General features: G+C 48.1%; 1 protein-coding gene across 1 annotated transcript in view; it reads left to right on the top strand.

Annotated features, from left to right (window-relative positions):
- PPP1R16B (protein phosphatase 1 regulatory subunit 16B) overlaps positions 1-23192 on the top strand; it is a 64939-nt gene that overhangs the window by 8713 nt on the left and 33034 nt on the right. The window contains exon 2 of the mRNA XM_049816986.1: positions 10260-10662. Coding sequence (XP_049672943.1) covers positions 10416-10662 — 247 coding nt within the window. The 5' untranslated portion in view covers positions 10260-10415. The remainder of the gene's footprint in view (positions 1-10259; positions 10663-23192) is intronic.

The raw sequence follows: 23192 nt of genomic DNA on the forward strand, positions 1-23192 counted from the left end.
TCATGCCATGATGGGCTGTTTGGCATGTTTGGCTCTGGCACCTCGGTGCTCCAAGTTGGGTGGTGGTTGTGCCCAGCTGGTGACATCTGTCCCATGGCTGGGGACAAATGTCTGGTGCTAGTGGGCTACATGGTATTTGCTCCTGTGGTCTGGTAGCCTGGGGACCTATCCTACCTTCTGCACGAGCTGATGCATCCTGCTGGACCTGACCTTGGACTGTGTGCTGTGGTCTAGGTGTCCAGCTTGGAAGTAGTTATTATCTCTTGGTGTCAATGTTGGTATAGCAAACTCCAGTATGGATGTGCAGAAATGAGTCTTCTCTTGCATACCAGCGTCATCTCACAGCGTGAACCGAACATGCATTGTCCCTTCCTCCCATCTGACTGTTGTTGTGGTGGCTTCGTTGGCCACTGGCATTGTCACCGCGGTGCCACAAAGTTGGCAGAATCACACCTTAGCCTTGGAAAGAGAAGAGCAAGGCAGGACTCTCTTCTTGTGGCAAAGAAACCAGAAAAAAATTAAAAATAGAGGAATGTAGTCCCATCAGATGGTAAGTCCCTGGGGGGATGCTGCATCCCCCAGCCTGCTGTAGTAAAGCACAGCCGTGGGGTCTGCATAGCTGTATGGGGGCAGGTGAGATGCCCGCTCTTGTTGTCACCTCTGTGTGATGCACTGACAGAGGTGACAACGAGAGCGGGCATCCCCTGGGAAAGGCACATCCCTCTTAATAGCTGAGACCCTGCAAAAGCCCTGCCGCTGAAACATCCCATGTTGGCACGGCTTGAGGTGCCTAGGAGCTGTATATGGAAAATCCAGGCACTTATCTAGCTTGTTGCTGTGCCAGAATAGGGCTGTTCCCAGGATTATTTTTTTTCCTTTTTTTTCCCATGGGCCAAAATGTGTGTAAGTGGCTTTAGACAATAGAAGGATTTCTGTTAAAAAGACTGGGGTGCGGGCGAATAGGGCTTTAATTTGTATCTTAAGGGAAGGGTGTGGGCTCTTGCGATGGTGTTTTTGAGATTCTGTTGGAAATTAGCTTTGTTTTTTTCACATGTCTTATTTTAAAGCCTGTTTTGGGGAAAAAATTGTTGTTGTTTTTCAAACTACAGATCTCTAAATGTGTAGTTTAAAATGTCAGGAAGGGGGATGCAGTTTTGGAGGACTCCCCACATCTGTCTGTTGCAGGGCTGATAAAAAATGGAAGCTTTAACCAGAAAAACAAATAAAAGGAGGTAATATCACTGTCACAGATGGGTTGGGCTGCTTTCCCTGCAGGTGTCTGCATTGCAACCCACACTCACATATAATGTGCTGTGGAAAAAATAAATGGAGAGCTGAATCGGAGACTTATGCCCTCAATTAATTTTTGTTCCACATAATCGGAGCTGCTGCATGCCTTTCCTTCAATATTTAACTGCCTGGCTCAGAAGATGGGGCTGCTCTCGTGCAAGGGAAGTTGGGATTCGGTTCATGTTTGCACAGAAATCCTGTTCTGATCTTTCTTTGCCTAAGGGCAGGGATCCTGCTGCTCCTCTAACACTAGAGATAAATTTTGTTAGCAGATACTTTTCTTTGGGAGAGCAAAGGGGAAAGGGGAGTGGTATGTAATGAATTCTTGAAGGAATAAAATTTCCTTGTCTTCAAGCATCGTCTTCTCTAGAGTCCTGTGTGCTGCCTCGAGCCTGTGTGTCTGTGCTGTCTTGGGTACAGTCAGTAGGGAGCAGAGGGGAGAGCTTTGCTTGTGGCTTGATGTATACAGTCCTCATCTAAGGAAAAAAAAGAATCAGTACAATTAGTGCATGGTCTCTGCAGATTTACAGGCTGTCAGATAGTTTCCTCTATTACACCAGGTTAAAAGGGGATGGCTCGTTTTAGTGTGTAGTTTGAAATTGAGCTCTGAACGTAGTTTCTGATTTTTTAACTCTTATTCAAAATCACAGTTAGATTTTCAAGTTCAAACTAACTGAAATGTCCCTCTCCCTTCTCTGTGTGGCAAGCTGATGGCCAAGACCCCAGGGTGTCTGTTTTTACTGATTCACTGATTGACATGAAAGCAGGAGGCAAACCTGAGGTTTCGCCCTCAGAAAGCAAAAGGAGGCTGAGCAGTTTCTGCAGCTCCAAGGCACCCTCAAAGGTGCACCCAGCGCCTGGTCTGGAGCTGCGCCTCAAACCCGGGGGGCTGGAAGAGCCCACCCTACCCATGGATGTGGAGGGAGAGCCAGCGAGAGCGGAGCTTGGCTGCCTCGCCTCTGGAGCCTGGTTGGTAAGTGGGATGCTAGGGAATAAAAATGGAGAGGGGAGGAAAAAACCCAGACTTGTAATGAACATAAAAACTATCAACATAAAAGTTCTAGATTTGAAAATCTACCCAGGCAAGCACAGTTTAATGCAGAAAAGTGGCAGCCTCAAGAGAATTGTGTGGAGCAGACATAGAAAAGAGCATTTGCTCTATGGAGCTTCTAGATTAAGGTTTTCTAAAATGCCTCCAAGTCCTGCTGCCTTGCACTGGGAATTGGGCTTAAGGAGCAGCTTTGCACAAGAACCACGTGGAGGGAAACAAGCGCTGAGCGGGTCTAGCTTTAATGCTCTGCCTTGCTCTTAAATCATGCATGTAAGCTGTGCTTGGGCTTGTGTCCTACTAAAGCAAAGCCCTCCGTGGCTGCGGCCATGTCCAATGAACCCAAAGACCCAGCTCTCCAGCTGTAGATAGGAGCTTAATGGCTGGCATATGTACATCTGGGGCCACCACAGGTTTGTTTTGCTTGTCACTGAGGTGCCACTGGAAAGAGCAGCGTGTTTCCAAGGACGCTGATGTGGGGGAGGACTGCTTGGCACAGAAGGTCCTTTTTTAAGGAAGCCCACATTGAAATATTGGTGAGAAAAAGAATGTATATTGTGCCGTGTTGAGTGTTTACAGGAAATATATAGTGAATATACTGCGGGGCTTTCCTCAAACAACTGCCAATATTGTTACGAGTGGAACAGTTGGGAGGAGAAAAGAATGAGGCACTTACAATTTTCTATTACCAGCATTGGCTCAAAGAGATTTTTTGACTTGCTGTTTCACTTTTTTTCTTCTTGCTTGTATTTCATTCCCACTGCTAGGGAGGAGCTCATTGAAGAGGGAGAGATTGTCTGGAACTAGAGATAAAGTGGCCGAACCAGAATGTATTTAATTCTCTGGGGAAGAATTTAGCTTTAAATTTTGCGCTTTCCATTAAGCTAGAAAAATAACTTGCATTGATGCACCTTCACCACCAAACTTACCTTTGCATCAAGCAGCAATGAAACTTCCTTTGCTGCAGATTGGTAAAACAGTATCTTCACTTTAAGAAGGTAATTGGGGCACAGATTAAGTTACTTACTTTGCATACAAGGAACCTGTGGGAAAGCCAAGAATCTCTCCTGAAACTCCTGATTTCTGATGAGATCTCTCGCCCAGAAGACTTCTGTACCTGCTCTTCCTCACTAGCACTCTAGGGCAGACTGTAGGATTTATGTTCTCCAAGGGGTCTTGGCTGAAACATCTTTTTTTTGTTTGTTTGTTTTTTGTTTTTTTGTTGTTTTTTTTAAAGTGATGTTTCCTGCCACTTTCCCCTTCATTGCTTCAGGAGGAACCATTCATTTGGTAGTGCTGAGCATCTGCTGCTTAAAATGCTGCAGAAGCCCTGAGTGAGGAAAGGAGCTGTTTGCTTCTAAAATACCAGTGAAATTAAATCATGCAGCAACAATTTTCATAATTTTCACTCCTCTGTGCGGTTAACCTGCGGGTGCTGTGGGGCTCGCAGCATGGTGCAGGGAGAATCATCACATGGTGCGTTCAAGGAGAATTTGCTGCCAGAAGCAACGGCCGGAGCTGTTAGAGTAGCACCGAGGGATGAGTAGGGTTTCACCAGTACCTCATGGCTGGAGCCCAGGACTAGGAATAACAATCCTGAGGTGATGGTGTAGCTCTTGCAGGGAGCTGGCTGCCTGAAGTCAAGCAAGTGACCTTCTTCTGTATTCATCTGTTCAGCAGTGGATGCTCTTGACCTCTGGAAAAGGGTTTGTTGCATATTATTTTGAAAGTACTGGCTTAGGTGTATGTCAAGCTGTTGTTTAATGTGCTGCCTTGGGCTGCATTCAGCATGTGTGTGTTACCAGTGGCAGGTTTCTGATTTCAGCTTTGCTGTCAGCCCTGACATCCTGGAGGAGGTGGTGGTCAGTGCCCACCTGTGTCGCAGTGGTTGCACAGAGATCCAGACAAGGCAGATGGTACTACCTGTCTGGCAGGGTGTGATATTGGAGAAATAACAATTTCAGTTTCAGGAAAGAAAGGAGACCCTTCAGGAGGCTGGAAGTGATGTGTTTTGAATTGCTTACCACTGCAGGCTTTCACCACGGTCATTCTTTCCTCCTCCCCCTCTGGGCTTTGTAGGAAATGCGACTGTCCTGTAGCATTGCAGATGAAACCAAATGTTTTGGGGCTGTGATTCCTCGGAGGGGCAGGTGTGTCTCTTGTGATTTGAGCTCCCTTTCCCAGTGTGCTATATGGTTGCTGTTGGTATCTGACCCGCTGTCTGTCTTCATTTGGAAGACCCAGTGGCTGAGTCCCACGTTATAGGTGCGTAAGGCTGTAGTGGTTTGGGTAGTTGGGTGGTTGGGCTTGATGCAGTGCCCTTGTTGATGATGCTCTAATTAAATGTTTTTCCAAAAGGCAGGAGGTGAGAGAAGCAGTTATAATAAGGAAGGAAATCCTGGTTCTAGGCTGTGGTGGTCTTGGCATGAAAGACCCTCTTGTCTTGATCACCCTGTACTAATAAAAAAAAAAAAACAAACCAAAAAAACACCCAAAAAACTCTACAGACCCCGAGAGCTCTTGATCCAGAACAGGGCTCGCTGTTCCCATCAGCAGGCCAGAAGTGGGGTTTGGTTTCCCATTGCCCCAAATGTATTGCAGATTGCTACAAGGAGCAGCTTGCGTGACAGTGGTGGGGTGGGGAGTGCCTTGGCAGAGCTGGTGTGGTTACGTGCTCGGCAGTGACACGGTTTAGGAAATTACTTGGAACATGTTCCTCCAGAGAGGGTGGGAGGGGGATGCTGCTGCCCTTCTCACCCCTGGTCTGGGCTGCAGGGAGGGAGGGAGGGAATGGGTCTTTGTGTATGGTCAGCCCCGTGGCACATCCATGCTTCGGGCAGCCCCCCTGTGTCCCCCTCCTTGTTCTCCCTTGGGAACAGTTGAACTCCTGGGCCTTTCTTTCCCTACTGCTCCTGCCTGTCCCTCAAGTCTCTCACCTCCTTCTCTCAGTACCTTTCTGGCTGTCTCCGGACAGTGGTACGGCTGCTGGGCTGCCGATGAGCTCTTTCCCTCATTGGGGAGCAAGCTATGAAGAGCTGCTCTGCTGCTTCCTCCGAGACTTTGGGGAGATCCTGGCCAACAGCAGAAACAGCAATACAGGACATGCATCTTCAGACGCTTTGGATCCTCAAGCAGTGGCAATCCTGAAAGTGATGCCTGAAAGAGAAGCCTGTGAATTCTTCATTGGTGCTCGTTGCCAGAGGATGGGTTAAGCAAAAGGGCTGTTATGGGCTGGTCATCTAGCATTTCATGGGGCAGGATGATGGCATAGATTGGCCTTGGCCCTCGTAGGAAGCAGGAGGGGTCAATTTGGCAATTTCTCACCTTGCCATGGTGCAGGAGTTGACTCTTAATGACATAAATAAATCGGGCAGCCATGTCCTCTGCAGGCTACTTATGTGCTCAGATCCCTCCTGTAGGCTTTCGTGCTTGGTTTCCAATTCCAGCTGAGAGAAGATTAGCTTGGGGTGGGGAGGAGAGGGCTATTTCTGTCGCTCTTCATGCCACTGACTTCACTTTATGCTGCAAATGCAGACGCTTCACCTAATCGGCTGGGCCCAATCCTGCAGGTGCCTCCCCACAAATGATACAGCAAATGCGAATGATCTTGATTTCAGAAGTGGCTGCTTACATACCTGGGTCTTGAATTTTACCTTTGCTTCAAAGATGCACAACTTAGAAGGATTCTCTAGTTGCTGAACTATTTCATTTCAAGGTGTCCCATTCAAGGGTTGCTATTCCATGGTTTGTGTTTATTTTTTTTAAGTGGAATAAAACTGAAGTCATTTGATAACACTTAAGTGAAGGACTCTTGTAAGTGTTTGCGTTCTGCTTCAGTATCATGCTGTGCTTTAAGTAGTGCCTTGGGGAGATGTGACAGAGGATTTGCAGGTCTTACCTCTGGCTTCATCGTCTGGTGGGGAGACAAGAAGGCTCCCCAGCATCTCTCAGCAGTATGGCTCTTTTAATGGATCCAGCTCCAACCTCAGCAATATAATGGCAAAGTGTCTGCAAGTTGAATGCTTTGTAGGAAGGTCGAGTGGGGCAGCTCTGAGTGTGTGCTGGAACAGGAGAATAAGCATACTTGTTTTTCTCCGTTGCGGGATGCAAGTGCCAACCTCTAAACGTAAAATGGGAAGAAGTGTGTGCGTAGGAGATGAAGGACCCCTCCAGGCAGGGTTGGTGGTACGGGGTAGGCAGCTTGTTGCAACCACTGACTCAGTAAACTCCCTTCACAGAATCGCCATCTCTTCTCGTGTTGCAAGTGAATAACCAGTGCCCTGAAAGTCCTTTTGGGCTTAGTGAGAAGAATCTTGTACTAACGTGAGACAAAACGTACAGGAAATGCAAACTTTTTTTAAAAAAACGATTGTGTTTGCCGACACTTGCATGCCCTTTGTAGAGACTGATCTTTGACACGGTTGGAGCGGCTCTTTCTCTGCCGCAGTGCCGAGAGGAAAGTGATGGCATGAGCGCAATACAATAGTGAGCATCTCACCTTCCTTTTGGCTCCTGAAATAGTCGCCGTTGTCCCTGCAGGGCCAGGGGCCGCGTGCGTCTGGCAGGATGTGCTCAGCACAGCGACGGGCAGATCTGCTGAGCTCACGGAAACACAGCTCGGTCAAACACGAGGAACGGCACTTTTTTTTTTCTTCTTTAAATAAAACAGAAACCAAAATGCGATGCCTTGCAAACCACAGACACCCACACAGCCAGCTTCTGTGTCGCTTTGCAGGTAAACAAATGCTGGGGCCTGAAACTGTGCTATAGTTAGACTGACCAGTTTGTGCAACGAGAAGTCAATGTGACATTTTTTTGGTACAGGGAAGAAACTAGGTCACTGGAAAAGAGGCAGCCGGAGTGATGGAGCCAAAGTCTTTCTGAGGCTCTGGGGTCCGTGGAGGATGCTAGGGGACTTGTGCCTAAGTCTGGGAGAAGTTGAACTGTGTCCCCTTCAGGAAGACCTCTCATGGTGACCTCTCCTCTCCTTTAGAGGTTCATTTGCTGGTTGGTTAGAGGAGACACTGGTGTCTGGTACTTCCAGAAGATGTCTCCTGGTGTTTGTGGGTCTCCTGTCTCCATTTCACTCCCTTCTGTAGGCCACTCGAATCTCCCTTTTGTTCTGTTATGAGAGCAGAGGAGCTGCTGGAGGATGAGGTGCGTGCAGGAAAGCTGAAACACGGGCAAGCAGAGCAAGCCATGCTTCTCCTCTCCTTATAAATCGATGTCCTCTTGCTCTTTCCAAGGCGCAGTCCTAATACCACCAAGAAAGCTTCCTGCTTTTGGGGAGCAAAACGGGGAAACTCTGAAATAAGCTTTCTTTGCTTTAATAAACCTGCCGAATTAGGTCCTCGTTTCTACTTCAGGTGTGTTTTTGGAAATATTTGTTCATCTTTCAGCAAACAATAGCAGAAGTGGCCTGGAAAAGGAGCAGGGTGGGAGTGCCACACGTGGTATGCCGAGAGGCATTTCCTGCCCTTATCCTCCCCTCCTTCGAGGTATTGTAAACCGGGCTTCAGATCTGCAGCCTGTGTTACTGCAGTGGAGATCGCCAAAAAAGATACTTTCCCAGGAATGCTTGCAAGGGGCAGGAGCCGTGCTGTGCGGAGCCAAGTTCACAAGAGGTGGTAAAGAGCTTTCCAGCCAAGTGCCTGTGCTTGGAAAATGCATCTGCCCCCAAATAAGAGCTTTTTGGAAATTTGGCTGCATTTACGCTGTGCTTGTCAGCAGGGTTTCTGGGTGCTGTGGTGAGTCCCGGCTCAAAGGGTCTGTGGGGCAGGTGTTCGGGAGAGCTGTGTGGGGCTCTCATGCCATGGAGGAGCTGTGGATGCTTCCCTTGCTTTCCAGTGGCATGCTGAAGTCTTGAGTTGATACTTTCCATCTCTGGCAAGTGTTTGAACTTCTAGGTAGTATCCCTCTTATGAAAAACTTTGCAAGGATTTGGGTTTGTCCCTGTGTGGAACTAAAGCATTTTTTTGCAATTTTAAGTTCTTATGGGATGGAACAGGGTTGGGTTTTTTTGGTCAGGTCTGTCCTGAAACCCTCAAAATAAGGGTTGCAGGTGCTGCTGAAGCTGTCCTTGGCCTTCTGTTGGCCATTTACTGGATAAAGCGACTGCCCAGGACCTGCCTGTGTGCTCTGGCTGAGTTTATTTGTTTTCAGTTCTCAAACCAATTATCTTGTGGAGGAAATGGCGTGCCTTGCTGTCAGTCTGCCGAGATATTTATAGGTAAGGTCAAATCCCTGTGGAAGGTCTGTAGCAATGTCTGGAAGGAGTGGATGTCTCAACCTTGCAAAATTCACTGGGATGTGATGGATGTGCTGCATGGCATGAACGTTTCCCTGCAGCTCCTGAGAGTAACGCCTCCATGATTGGGCTGCTTTGCCCTCTCAAGAGGGATGAACAATGGCTTTTTGTGGCTTGGCTGGATGGGGTAAGGTTTGGTATCTCACCTGGGTCTTAGCTACCTCTCTTCTGCTGCTATTTTTCCCGTAGATGCTTTGCATCCATTGTATACGAGACTGTTGCTTCCTTTCTTTTGGAGCAGGAGAGTTGAGCAAGGAATGGCTTCAGCTGCCCTATTGGGGCTTTCTCAGGTGCTTGTAAATACTTAAGCTCTCCACAGTCTCCCTTCCCCATCAACTTTTTTCTCTCCCCCCCTTCCCCCCTCCCCAAGCTGGCTGAACCATGAGAGCTCTCGTCTTGTATGTGGTTATTTGCAGCTTACCCTGATTTGGCACATTCACCTTGCCATTTGATGTGCTTTGCACGGGTCTGTTTGGAAAGAACTCGTTCAATTTGTTCATGACATTGGCTTTATTTCAAATACACCTTTCCCTGTTGGACCGCTTCTTAAATCTGGGACATGTTTACTCCTTCTGTGCAGCAGGTGACTGGGTGGCTGCCCATGGGTCCCCTGGTTGATCATTCTTTGGGTAGCACTGCTTAGAGCTCTCTGATGTCGTGGTCACACCAAGAGTCTGGGGCTGTGATTTAACTGCTCTTGTTGCTGGGCTTGTGGAGCCTGTACAGCAAAACCAGAATGAGCTAGCCTGTGGTAAAGAAAAAACCTGAATGAAGAGAGAAATTAACACAACCCCCCATGTTTTTAAGTAGCTGAAGTGGTTTAAGTGTTAGTAATACCTTCCTGGGAGCCACATCCTATCCATCTGCCCTCAGCTAGGGCTGGGGTGAGAAGGGGCTGATGGATGAGAAGGGGCTGATGGATGAAGTAGAAGAGTGCAGATGATGCTCCTTGTGGGTAAAGGCCCTCTGGGAAAACCTGCTTGGCCTTGGGGTGCTGGATGGGTAGCCCTGTGCATCTCTAGCCTCTGGCTTCTGGGTTATTTGTGCTGGGACGGTCTAATGTTGTGTCTGTGGCTGCCCTGGGCTCTTCCACTGCAGCCTTGGTCCCCTCTGCCCTGTATTTTGCTGCTCAGACCAAAATGCTTCAGGGAGGTGGCTGCTGGTGTGCATCAGTGCAGCGCAGTCTTAGCTGCGGTGTTGGGGACACCTGTAACGAGGGGTGAAGTTTAGACTGGAAGGGGCCAGCTGGAAGGAAGGACGTGTTTCAGTACTTGAATGTCTCTGGAGTTGTCTGAGGAATGGTATCAAATACTATGGAAGATCTTTGCTCATTAAGACTGCTCGTAAGAGAGGGCTACCTTGAACTATAGATGTGAATGAATTGCATGGTTAAACTACTGCTTAATCAAGAGGGTTTTGCTTCGGTGTTTGGAGTGGGTGAAGGATGGAATCACAAAGCCTGGTGAGAACAACCAAGCAATTAAAGTGCAATTAAGTGAGCTGCCTTTTGAGATGGTAGGTGTTGCCCATTGTGTTTTCCAACAGGCTGGTCTTAGTTGCTTGTCTGCATGGAATGATGAGACTTGATCTCTCACGCTTTCCTCCTCATTTCAGGTTTCCACCGTGTTCTCTTCAGACACTGCAATGGGCCCTTCCCAGCTCGGCCTCAAGATGCTGGTATAGCAGCAGGCGGCCGCGATCCAGAGGACCTGCGGTGGGACATCGTTTCCTGCTGGGGCATCCTTCATCCCCTCTCTCTTGGCAGAAGCGATGGATGCCCATGTGGACCTCCTGACAGAGCTGCAGCTGCTGGATAAGGTGCCCACGCTGGAGAGGCTGCGGGCAGCCCAGAAGCGGAGGGCTCAGCAGCTGAAGAAATGGGCGCAGTATGAGAAGGAGATGCAGCACAAGAAGCGGAAGCATGAAAAGAAGAGAAATGCTGTTAACCGAAAGAAAGTGTCTTTTGAAGCCAGCGTTGCTCTGCTGGAGGCTTCTTTGAGGAACGACTTGGAGGAAGGTACAGCACTTGTATCTGGTGATTTCTTTGTCTGGCTACATGTGAGGTCCCTGTAATGCTGTGGTGTGCAAAGGCATCTGCGTTGACATTCATGGACTGGACTACCCTTGACGTGGTGTTGGTCTCTGGAGTGTTGCCATCTCTGATATAGCTATGGGGTCCTCACAGCACTGTGTGACACCAGTGTTACCTAGACTGACATCAGGAGTGGGCGCATGAATGCCAGGATAGGGCAGGAGTTAAGATCGAGATTTGGGGAAAGGTTTTTTCTCTTTCTCTCTTTCCTTTTCACACTTTCTACTTACAGAAGGTGTGAAACACTTCTTTGCCTTCTGGATGTGCCTCTTCTAGTGGCTTTATGGAAGTCCGTTGCAGGGATTTACATGTCAGTGTAAATCTCTTCAGCTTCCCTGCTTAGGGGGATGGATTGAGAGCTACATGGATGTATGAATTTTTTCCCTATTCAAAATACTGAAAAGCATGCCTTTGCTTAATGCTTCCTATAGAAGAGAACTGCAAATTGTTCAGAATTGGTGTTTACTTCTCTGCAGAGAAGTAAAAATGTTTCCCAGGAGACCTGTAGCAGCATTTGGGGTTGCCGCTCTGCCAGGTGGCAAAATTGGTGTGATCTTCCTGATCCCTTGGCATGGCAGAGACAAGGGAGATGCTTAGGAAACCTGGCCAGTTGAGTTGCATCTCTGCTAGTGAATGTTGCTCTAGTTTCCAGCATCTTTTGCAAGAAGCAGTATATACTTGCCTGGTATGTGGGTGGAAGGCAAGGACCTTGTCTTTGCCTTGTAAGGAATCTCCCCCAAGTCATGTCCTTATTTCTGAGAAGGTGCCTTTTGTGCACTGTAACTTGTCCTCATGTGGGTGTTTTGCACCAGTTTGGAAACGGAGCACTTTGGTGGTGGACAGTGATGCCTGCCTGGGCAGTGTATTAAAACCATTTGCCAAGCCCTGCTGTGTGTCTGTGGTTTTGCGTGCATTTGTAGCTTTTCTCTGGGAGACCAGACCTGTGATAATGCCCTGGAAACTGCAGGCTTTTATTTGTTTCTTCTTTGCTTTAAAGGTTTAACAGTTACTTCCAGGTCTGTGCTCCAGTGAACCAGTGTTTCTTGCTCTGAGCCATTGTAGTCTTCTAGGGGAGCCCCAGCAGTGAAGCCAGCTAGAGCCCTACTGTGAAATTGTGTCTATTGACTTTGCCTGAGATGACAGATTTATGACTTGTATTGCCTCTGCCTGTGCTGGCAGATACTTGGCAGAGTATGGCTTTGGGTTTTGTAACCGGCTGCCCACCTGTAAGTGGCAGGTCGTAGTTTTGGGGTGGATAAACGAGTGTTTCATCATCCTCCTCTTTGTGTGGTGACGGTGCCTCTGCTCAGCGCTTCGGCTAGAGGGTGCGATGGGGCCGATGGGTCTGTGAGAGGCCCAACTTTTTAGTTTTGCTTTCTGCGCTTTCTGGCTTTGGGCCTGGGCAGTTTGGAAGGAGGGGAGACTCCTTCGCTGTCTGCCTTACAAATATTTTCCATTTTTTTTGAGAGATGCACAAAAGGTGGAGGTGTTTGCAAGCATGGCACTGGTGGAGGGTAGTTGTGCACCCTGATGGCAGTGAGCAGGCAGGGCTGGTGTGTGTTCACGCAACGGCATTAACGTACCGGTGGCACAGGTCCTGTGGACAAGACTTGCACCACATATGGACATGGATACTTTGCTGTTGGGGGTACAGGAGTTGAGCTTTCAGCTCACAGCTTTACTCTTTTCCTCCTGTAAGGGAAAATCCATTGCAGCAGGTCTCTTTTGGTACTGTAATTGTGTTGACCTCATTCCATAGGTGAGCTCAGGTACTGGGCTTTAACCATCGGTCGCTCTTTCCGATGCGATGCTGGTTACATCAAATGTGATGAAAATCAACCTCTCCACCCACCAGAGAGGGCAGGGGCAGTATTCGCAGTGCCACAGGCACTTCCCTGTGTAGCTGGATTTTTCAGATGCCTCACGTTTTTAAATTTGCTTTGCTTTGTGGTCGGTTAGTTCAAGCCCTAAAAATAGTGGGGGGGCAGGTTCTGTCCCTGGTCTGCCCCCTCTGTGCTGTGGGACCAGTATAAAGGGGAGGACGGGACAGAGTCAAACCCAGATGCCAAACTAGGAAAACTCCTTATCAAGTGCCCTAGGCCAAAGTGAGGGAATTCGTGGGCTCTTGGAGGTCCCGGGCGATTATTTTGGTGTATGAATGATCTTTTGTTTCCATGTGGGAAGTGGAGGGGGAGGTGAAATATAAATGATTAAGAAGTTGAGAAGTTAGCGTGAGGAAGGTTAGAGAGCTGGGGGTGCGGCTGGCACGCGTCACCTCTGAGCTACCTCTGAGTGGGTGTGCCATTTCCATTCTTTGTTACTTTTCTGTACTTTTGTATTTATTTTTAAGGTTATCGCTCCTGAAGTGGGAGAGGGGATGGTAGTGGGCAGTGTGCGATGAAATCGGGGGAAAGAAAGAAAGCAGAGTTGAATAGCAAGTTGGCTCTTTGCTGGAAGGTGTCTTGTGCTGTGGCGTAACCTCCTGATGGAGGCAGTGGGTTGAACCCTGTAGGATGGAGGCGGTGGGTGCAAAACCCTGCCCTACTCTTTGGGGAGCAGCTCTGTGTCCCTGAGGACCTGGATGTGCTGACTTCGCTGTCTTTTGCCTGCGCCTTGCCCAGGTGTAATTGAAAGACCAGCGCTTCCTTCGCTCAGCTCCTGTGCGCCCGTGTGTATCTGCAGCACCTTCCCTCATCCCTGTTTCCTTCTGCCACCGATGGCACGGCCACCGGGCTGAGCCACCCGCCTTCCCACTTAGCCTGTGACCTCTGGCTCTGCAAATGCAGCAGCCTCAGAGAAGAGGACGTCTTTCCCCTGTAAGAAATTCAGGTTCCTCCACGGCTGCTGACGGGTGACTGTGCGTGTTGCAGCATTGCTGTGTCGCGGCGTGGTGGCAAAGCAGGTCTGAAGACAAGGACCCCAGGGAGCATCAGCCCCGGCGTGGGCAGGAGCTGCGAAGGGGTGACGGCTCCTGCCTGCTTGTTACTCGCATCTTCTGCAACGGATCTGTCAAAATATCGCAGGTTTAACAAACAAGCCGCTATTAAAAGCCCCTTTGGATCTCTGTTGACAGAACCAGGGTAGGGAGCACACCGCGAACACGCTGGTGGCAGATGTGAGCAGACAGTCATGCTGGGGAGAAGTAGGTGATGGGCAGTGACCCCAGACCGAGGGCGGCGGGTCCCCCTGGCCTGCAGTGTGCTGGCCAGGACCTTCAGTTTGGAAAGCTGAAATATCTACGGACAGTTCATGGGTGAGCTCCGACGTGAAAGCACACCAGGCCTGCTCTGCTCTCCCCTGTGGAGGAGCTGGGAAGGGGTATCTGTGGAGGGGCATCACGCACAATCACCATTTTAAGTGGAAATATGTTCAAGTCCTCATCCAGCTCTAGGGCCGATCTGAGCTGGTTGCAGGGAGGTGGTGCAAAGGAGAGGACACTTAGTCCATACGGAGCTTAGAGGGAGCGGCAGGGTTGTGTACAACCTCTGGGCTGTTCTAACGGCTGCGAAGAAGAGTTGCTTTATAATGCAATAAAACAATGCTTTATAAGCTACCGTACTAATCACAAAGAAATTATAAGGGCTGCCGAAGGCTGTGGCCCTTCGAGGCTGTCCTGCAAGGCGATGGACTGAAACCATGGGGAGGACACTGGTCCTGCCATTCCCAGGGCAGCACCTCATCCCCGAAAGCAGCGCCGGCTGCTGCAGGGCTGTCGTGCCCAGGTCTTTCTACATCGCTGAGTTTCTATGTAAGGAGCCCCAGAGTGTGGGGAGAGGAGCCAGTGTTCTGTAAATTGAAAAAAGACATCCCAGAGGTGGGTGAAGTGGCTGCCTGTACAGGCGTGTGGCATTTGCTGCCTCGAAGTCCCTTTGCGCCCCCGGCCTGTTTGCAGGGCGAGCTCCCACTTGGATGACAGAAGCGGGAGGTGTTCGTGTTAGCTGGGGGGGTGAGCTGTGTTCGCTTCAGCGAACCGAGGGAGAAATAAAGCCCCCGAAGGACCAATTCACCTTCCAGCAGCACTGGAGGTGCCCTGGTTTCTCCGGCTCTCAGATGAGAGTTGCCTCCCCTCAGGCACCTGCTCCCCCCCCCCCCCCGGCCATGGCTCCAGGAAACATCGCTGCAAAGTCCTTCAGCTCCCACCTTGTGGCACTTCATCCTGCAAGCAAAACTTTGTCAGAGCCAGAGCGTTGCATAAAACAGTGTTTCCGCAGAACTTTGACCATTCAGATCCTTACAGCTGGTGAGCCAGAAAGTGAATGAAAACTCTGGTCTGATGACCTTGGACTTGCCATCCAGCAAAACGGTTCCCATTAGCAGAGCAGCGGCCGCAAGCTTGGGGCTCGCTGGGTCCTGCACCAGTGTGGAGAAGATTTCCCCAGGGAGGGTATAAGTATTGCACAGCTTAGTTGTGTAAATACATCCCCCACGTTTCCCTCCCTGCCAACCCTTAAATCTCCTGTAAATGTGTGTTAATGATGAGCGTGGTAGACCCTTTTAAGAGCCATCCTCAGGCAGCTCCTACTGCGCTCCCTCTGCACCTTTCTGGAATAAACCCAACCTTGTCATTTGCAAAGGCACTTTAAAAAGAGGCCCTAATTAGTGTCTATAAATTGCTTTCTTTAACCTTTCCAAGTTGATGTGATCTGTTCCCTTGTTACTAAAAACCTTTTATGAGGTGCCTTAATTTTCCACCCACATTATTAGTCTCCTGAAGCTTTTTACATGGGGTTCCTTTGTCCAAGTCTGTGAGCAAGTGCATTTATCTGTCTGAGAAGACTTTTCTCCTGGGTTTTTTTGTGCCCTTTGAAGGGCTCTGAAAAAAAAAAAAATAAAATCTTATTGCCAGCAGTCTGAGTGAATATCTGGGTATTTGGGGAATGACTCGAGTCAGAAATGAAAAGTTTCTGTTCAATAACAAAGGCTTTGCTTGAGTTTTAAACTCCATAGGTGTGGAAATGAAAGCTGTCCTCTTTGGGAAGCTGCGTGTGGGAGCCCTTGGCAAAGATGGATTTTGCTAATTTTGTTAATGGTGGTTGGTATGTCTTCCAAAAGCAGATTCATTTATTTGGCCACATTTAACTTGGCTTTTTCATGCAATCTGGATGCAATGCCAATGTGGGGTGGCTTGCATATGGCAGCTAACTAGATGGCATCTGGGAGCACGAGCAATATTGAATATGCAACTTTCTCTGTTGTCATAACAAGTAAATAAACTTTTTTTTTTCCCCTGACTTCCTGGAATTTTAATCAAGTGGGAAAATTATTTCCATTTCCATAAGAGCTTGAAATGCCAACTTTTCTGTTTGGAAATTAATGCTGAAAGTCCATCTTGGGTTTTCCTGGGATGAGGCCCTCTCCCTCCCCAAACTTGGAGTCAACTTAAACATTTTGTTTCAAACGCTTTCTTTAATCAAAGAAGTTTGATCAGAAATACTTTTTTTTACTTTTCAAATAACAAAATGAGATATTTCCTTCACTTCAGAATGTGTTTTCTAAAATGTGCACCAGCTGTTGTAGAAGAGCTTTGATTTCAGTGGGTCAAGCATCTTAATCCCTTTAAGAAAGATTGGGGTGTCTGTTCTTGGGGTGCTGGCTGTTGCATGCACTGAGCATCACTGCTTGCTGTTTCAAGATGTGCAAGTTGGGAAACAGACTTTTTTCCATACCTACAGACCAGACATTCTGCACCTCTTGAGTTTCTCGATTCACAGCAAGGCTCATAGCACAAGCAGCCTCCCTCCTGCTCCCTGAGCAGTGAGCTGCTTTTCTTGACTAAAACAAGAACTGAAAACGTGCATGCAAATGTGCTCTGACTGTCCTTTCCAAGAAATGGTGATGTAGGGATCCTGGCTGGAATTTTTTTGATCAAAATTTAAACACCCCTCCCTCCCCCCCTCCCCTCCCCCCCCCCCCCCCCCCCCCCCTTTCAGGCCTGGCTGCCCACCCCCACCTCCGTGGGCACAGCTTTCTGCTTGCACCTTGTTTCAGCAGGGCATGTGTTCTCGGCTTGCATGATGGAAATGGGTTGGTTTCACATCGTTTCGGTTTCTGGCTTTTACGCATGTGCCAGCTTCTACCATTTCTGATACCACTGAAAATATTTCTTGTGTATCTTGTAATAAATAGTATTACAACATAATGAATAAACATTGGATTCAAACTACTTGTCCCTCTAGTAAGGACGGTCTGTTTGGATTCAAGGTGTTTTAAGTCAAACAGGGATTGGCCAATGACTGCTGCCAATCCCAGGTTTTATTACTTACTAGAAGTGGTTTAAATAACTTAATTGGCTTCTAAAATTTGGCTACAATGTGTTTTGGAGGGGAAACTCAGAACCGGTGTCTCATTGGTTGCATGTACCCCTAAATGCAAACTGGGCATTTCTTTGGTTTATTAGTATTGTTGACAGTTGCTTCTCAACGCAACCGTGAGTAAGGAGTATTCCCTTTTGAAAAGAGATACGGACAATGGGGAGTAAAGGCTGAAACTCTTAGGGTTGTGCATGCAAGGTGCAGTAGGTAGGATATGTAAGGTCACCATCTGCTCTGCAAACCCTGCCCGGCCAAATCACAGCAGGGAGGGCTCAGGACGCAACGGCTGCCTTGGCTGGGAACGTCAGAACTTTTGTCAGCCAAAGGCAGATTATCAATGGGACCTTAATTCAACCAGGTGCTCAGAGATGTTTATGCCTATAACCAAGTACTAAATCACTGGCATTTAACCTTTCCCTTCCCTGTCCTGGCTGCTCTGCTTCCAATAAGATGGAGGCAGCCTTGGATGGCTGCTTATTTTCTGCTATCTACAGGCTGCCATGTGTCAAAGCCAGAACTTCCCAGTCTGAGCCTGATAATACTTACTGATATGTCAGTGGCCAGTAACTTCCCAGCTTGGCTGTCCGTGTGATTTCCCTGGGGGGAACACTGCCTGCCATCCGCACAAGGGGGACCAAGGCATGGAAACGCAGTGATGGCCATGGGTATGTGTTGGATCGAGCACTGGAAGCGGCACACCTGGCTGCCTGCTTGGGGGGATCACGGCGTGGAAGGGCTGACACTACATCCCAGCCAGTTCCTCGCTCTGGGGGGCTGTGACATGGAGTTTCTTGCAGGCAACGTGTTTCTTGCCTGCCTGGCTGCCTTCCAGTTGCGTGCTGTTTCCTACGCTCCAATTAACTGTGTGTTTGTCCCACTCCAATAACGAGAAACCAGAGAGTGTAAATAGCAGCTCAGTCGGGGACCTCTGGTATCTTCTGCGTAATAAGCAGCAGCAACCCAGAGTGAAATATCGTCTGTCTTCCCACCTTGGCTGTGACCTCTGATAGCCAAGGCTCTGTCTCGCTGCAGTGCTGTGTTGTGATATCTAACCCAATTCTGCCAAAAGGATGTAAGACATTAGCCTGATCACTCCTGAGAGCTTGCTGGTACCTGGTATTTTGCAACATCATTCTGTTTTCAAGTGTATTTTGTAAAAAAAAAAAAACAAAAACACAACCCAAACCCCAAACCAAAGCAACCCACAACCATAAGCACAGTTCTGCAGCCAAGTATCTAACTCTTCTTTGCAAATGAATATAGGTGGGAAAATGAATATTTTTGGAGGTGAACCTTCTTGCAGGGCTAACCCTCATGTGGCTGCTTTACCCTGATGCAGTTGAAAATGTGGTGCTTGGATGTAGTTTCTGGACAGGAAGAACTGTAAGCTCTGGCTGCAGGCTCTGCTTTCTGCCCCTTCTCCTGGTGAAGGAGAACTTGAAAAGTGGATTAAATCTATTTTTTTTTTTTTCCAGATTTAAATTCCTGCCTTTTTGGATTCTGGCCAGCTCAGCTCAGCTGGTGTAGATTTCTTCCTCCTAGAATCATGGAAAATAGAGGTTGAGAGGGCCTCAGGAGGTCATGTAATCCACCTCCTGCTCCAAGGCAGGATCAACTGTATCTAAAATGCTTGCTAATGAGGTTGGAGTTAGGTATCTTAGTGTATTTATAGGCATCTCCACAACACAAGAGTACATATACCTGTGCAAGTGGCCCTGCTTCTCATTCAGTTCTGCATATTTTTCCTACTTGCTTATATTTATCTTCCTTTATTTTGCTTTGCATCCCATCCTTACGCTTATTGACTGTGAGTTTTCCTACTTCCGTGAAGAACGCTCTAATTCTTTCTTTAATAGCAGTTGCTATGGCAGCTGGTTCAGGCGGTGCCTTATAACCCAGTGCTGAGCTGCTTTTACATACACTTTCACTGCTTGGGTTTTTTCCCTCTGGAGCCTGGCCAGATCTTTGGGAAACCTTATCACCCACTGCAAAGGTCTTGACAAAAAAATAAAATAAAAAAAATAATAATCAGGTTCTGGCGCAACTGTTAAAAAAAGTCTCCTAAGCCTTGCCTACCCTCTAACCTGTCACCCAGAGGATGCTAAATAGGCCAGGAAGCAAACTGTTAAATTCTGTCTGCTGATGCCTTTGTAATCAAAAGCCAAGATGGAATCAAGCACCCTGCACTCCTTTTAATTCAGGGAACAAGAGTCCATGTGCAGCTACTAGCAAGCGGATGCAGTTTCCGCTGAAGTCCCTGCAATTTGCAACTGCTTATTGCTGAATTTGGCCTCTGGATTCTCTAGATAGTGTGAGGTAGACAGGCTGTAAATATCACTCATGTAGGAAACTGGCTTTAGTTGCTCTGTTGTGTTTCTCATGCTCCCTGTATGTTTTATAACAGTTTGCAGCATCTGTCAGTTTGGCTGAGGATTTCAAGCTATATCTCAATTCCCTTTTTCCTGGTGGTCTCATCTGTTCTGCCTGACTTTGCTTTCAAAATGGCACAGAGAACTGGTCCCTGCCTTGAGTGTAAGAGCACCACGCTCTGAATTGCAGTGGGAAACTTCCAAAGTCTCATTTATCTTTGTGTGCCTTTACCTGGGCTGACAAGAGAAATCCTATTAGTTAAAAAAAGAAAAGAAAAACCAACCCCACTCCACTCCCCCCAAAAAAACAACCACCCACCAAACAAAAGAAAACCACTTTTTTTTTTTTTTTTTTTTTTCTCCTAAGGACTACTGCTATAGCGATCACCTCTAAAGAGGGGAGACTAGAGCAGGAATTAAGCTGAAAGTCACTCTCACACCATTCTTCTTGCTTGCACCAGCCCTATTTTAACTCCGTTGGCAGCTGATGGTTTCCACAGTAGAGAAGTGTTATCTGCACACAGCTTGTATTTTGTCCTGTGTTACACCAACATCTGTCTGGAAACATTCATATTTTGAGTGGGTGGGGGAGATTCTGGCACCTTCAAAGTATTTCCACTCTGGCCTGATTCAGAGCAGCAAAGGTTGGAGATCAAGCGCTGATACTTGCACGTGCACGGTTCTGGTTGAAACGACAGTAGTGAGACATGACGCCTTGGTGCATTCAAAGTCTCTCGAATTATCCAGTTTGAAGGATTCTCTATATCAAAACTATCTATTTCAATAAAAGCAAAATTTTACTAGGAGAATATTATTGATTTGAAAGCCATGAAGTCCTTGCACAGGAATGGAGTGTCTCTACTGCACTGAGGTTTCATTGCTGCAGAACATCTGTGGTTGGGACAAGGAAGTCACCTGGAAATCCATACCAGCTCTCAGCCTCTTGGAGTTGGAAAGGAGCAATGACCCTGCAGTGAAGGACAGCCATTTCGCTCAAGTTAAGGACGTAGAGAGAAGAGCAGTTTCTGCATCTGTCTGCCAATGTTGGGTTCAGTTCTCATGTGTTGTCAGAGGAGACAGGTGAGTGTCTGGGGTGCTGTGATTAACCCTCTGGAGAGACCGTCAGGTCTACCGAGACCAGGACCTAACTGAGAAACCTGGGGCTGGACAACACGTGGTGCTCCCACGGAGAGCGAGTTTCAGCCTACTTAGGAGCTCAGACTCTTTCTGTGACTCTCAAACTTTTCAGACCTGGTCTATTTTTTCACTTCAGATCCTGTCACTTTGCCTTTAATTAGCAAGGCTAGAGCAGGGCTCCATGGGAACTTAAATGGGACTCTTCTTTTAATTAAAATTTGGGTTTGGTAGCCTGAAATAGCAGGCATTAGAAGGAGCCAGAGCTCCAGTGAAGGAGGGCAGTCCCCGTGGATCTGCAGTGACATCCGCCTGGCTGTCAGGCAGTTGATCACAGGGTTTTCTTTCCTCCTAAAGCTGATGCTGTCAAAACAATGATGTAAGTCCCTCAATGTGATATGAAGCTCCAGTCTAGGCTGTAACGAGTCAACTTCCAACCTGCTGCTGGATGCTGTGCCAAAACCATAATGTATCTGGGTTGGTAGGGGACAGCGGGTCATGGAGAGATGCTGGAAGTCCATTTTGCTTTTATTAGAAGGGCCACTGATTTTAAAATTTCATCTTAAAGACCATCTAAGCAGGATTCCCTGTGTGCTTTCATAGTAAATTTATTCATCCATAACTTTAATCATGCAGTTGTGAAATAGCTACGTACAAGCTGCTGCTCTGCCTCCTGACCCAAATTATTCTCATCTGTGGCAATTTTCTGTCACTCTTCAAGGCAAGGAAAGCTGTCATTTGAGCACTGAATCTGTAGCGTGGATTCAAGGTTTGGGTCATCATTGCGTTGTATCACTCAGCACTCTACAGTTGCCCATGTGTTTAGTAGTGGGAATGTTTGCAGCGTTGATCTGTCCAGTTATCCTAAGGGGAACAAGAGAAGAGAAAATATTTCTTGCTTCACTTACATTCAAAGACTTGTCTTCTAGCTGAAGGGTGGTATTTGTTGACTGATTTCCTCCTGTGAAGTGGGATTGACAGCTTGAATTGCAGCTAGAGGTGGAAGGAGCCATGCCCAGAGCAATGCAAGGGTGACGAGACGGAGGTCTCGCCATCTGGCTTTGCCTGATCCTTGTATCATTCTCTTGGGTTTGAAAGCTTCAAGAAACGTGTTGCTTGTTCACCCTTCCTGGACCAAGCTACCGTTCAGCTACCACTAACTGGGGGCTTCTTGTGAATTCCTGAGCATTTTGGCACAGATCTCTAAAGATATTTGGATATTTTTAACTGCTGCTGAAGTCAGTTTGGTTTGGTCACCTAACCTTAAGAATACAGAGTACATCTGAAAAATGCTCAGTTCCTTTCTGTTGGATGGTGGTGTAAGGCCACCTGGTTAAGCACTTCTGCCCCATGGTATTAAAATACACTGTCATGGCATTTTGTGCCCCTTGGCGATTGTCCCGATCAGCACCAGGAGTTCCCAGCAGCAGTGGAAACGTCTCGCCTCTGCTGCGGGGAGGAGGGGTTCCCTGGGGCAGCCATTACCCAGTTCTGGGAACCGACCCCGGTGCTGTGAGCTCCCCACCCTCCTCCTTCCCTTCCCACAGGAAGGGGTTGTGGGTTTTCCAGCTGTGGAACAGGAAAGAAATAGGGATCCTGTTTACCTACCCACTGAGCTGCTCACATCTATTTAAAACTTCTCCTTGTAACATGCTGCTTATCGCTGTGGCACCTCGTTTGCCAGCCGTCCTGTCCCTGCTGTGCCCTCTGGAAAGAGATCCTTCATGCAGCATTGTGCATGGAGGTCCTGAGGTGCCACGGCTAGGATGCTCAGAGGGCTTCAAAAGCCAGCAGGCTGATTCGAGGGGTTAAGACGCCAGCACTCGTTGCTGTGTAACTGGGAAATGAAAATAACAGCTTTGTCACCCACAGACCAGGGGGTCTTGGAACTGGGGGGGGCAAGAGAAGGTTATTTATTCACGCCACAGTGGGTAAAGTTGGTCTTGCGGTTTTGCCCTGTTCCAAAGCAAAGTTGGATGTTATTAGAGCCTAATAACATCCAACTCGATATCAGCTCCTTGGGAGGTGACAGATAGTGTCTGGCCTGTGAATGAACACGGAGGTTTGGTGAGACTCATGCAAAGCCTTGGCTACGTTTATTATTTCTCATTAAAATATGAGAGGTCATTGGGCACTGGCTGTTTTGCTGTGGACATCCCTTTGCTCTTGTTGGGAAGTCCGAATTCTCTGGAGCAGCACTAGAGGCCTGCAGTGTGGCAGACCTGCTGCGTGGGAGACCACCTTCCACACTGGACGGGAGGTGGCTCGGAAGCAGGAGAACCAGGAGGGCTTCCCGTGCACGGGACCTGGGAGCACTCGGTGCTTCTGCGTGCTCTCGATGCTACGGGAAGGTCTTGCTTCTGCACGGGAGCAATTTGGCTCATCGTTACAGCTCTGAGAGGTGTGAGCAAAGGCAAGCAGGGTGAGAGCGCTGTGACTGGAGAGAGTTTGCTGGTGGAAATGCTTGTGGGGTAGGTGAAGGGAAAGCTGGAGGTCTCCTTGCCAGAGCAGGATGGACACGATGCGGGAGCAGGGCGAGCAGTGCAGCCTGCCCCTGGCTCTGGAACAGCCTCCTGGAGCACCAAAAATCTTATTAGATTTGGTAGAATTTGCAGTGTACAGAGTGATTGTGTAAAATGCT

The sequence above is a fragment of the Accipiter gentilis genome, chromosome 14 (genome assembly GCF_929443795.1).
Source record: "Accipiter gentilis chromosome 14, bAccGen1.1, whole genome shotgun sequence".
In the NCBI taxonomy this organism is placed as follows: domain Eukaryota; kingdom Metazoa; phylum Chordata; class Aves; order Accipitriformes; family Accipitridae; genus Astur; species Astur gentilis.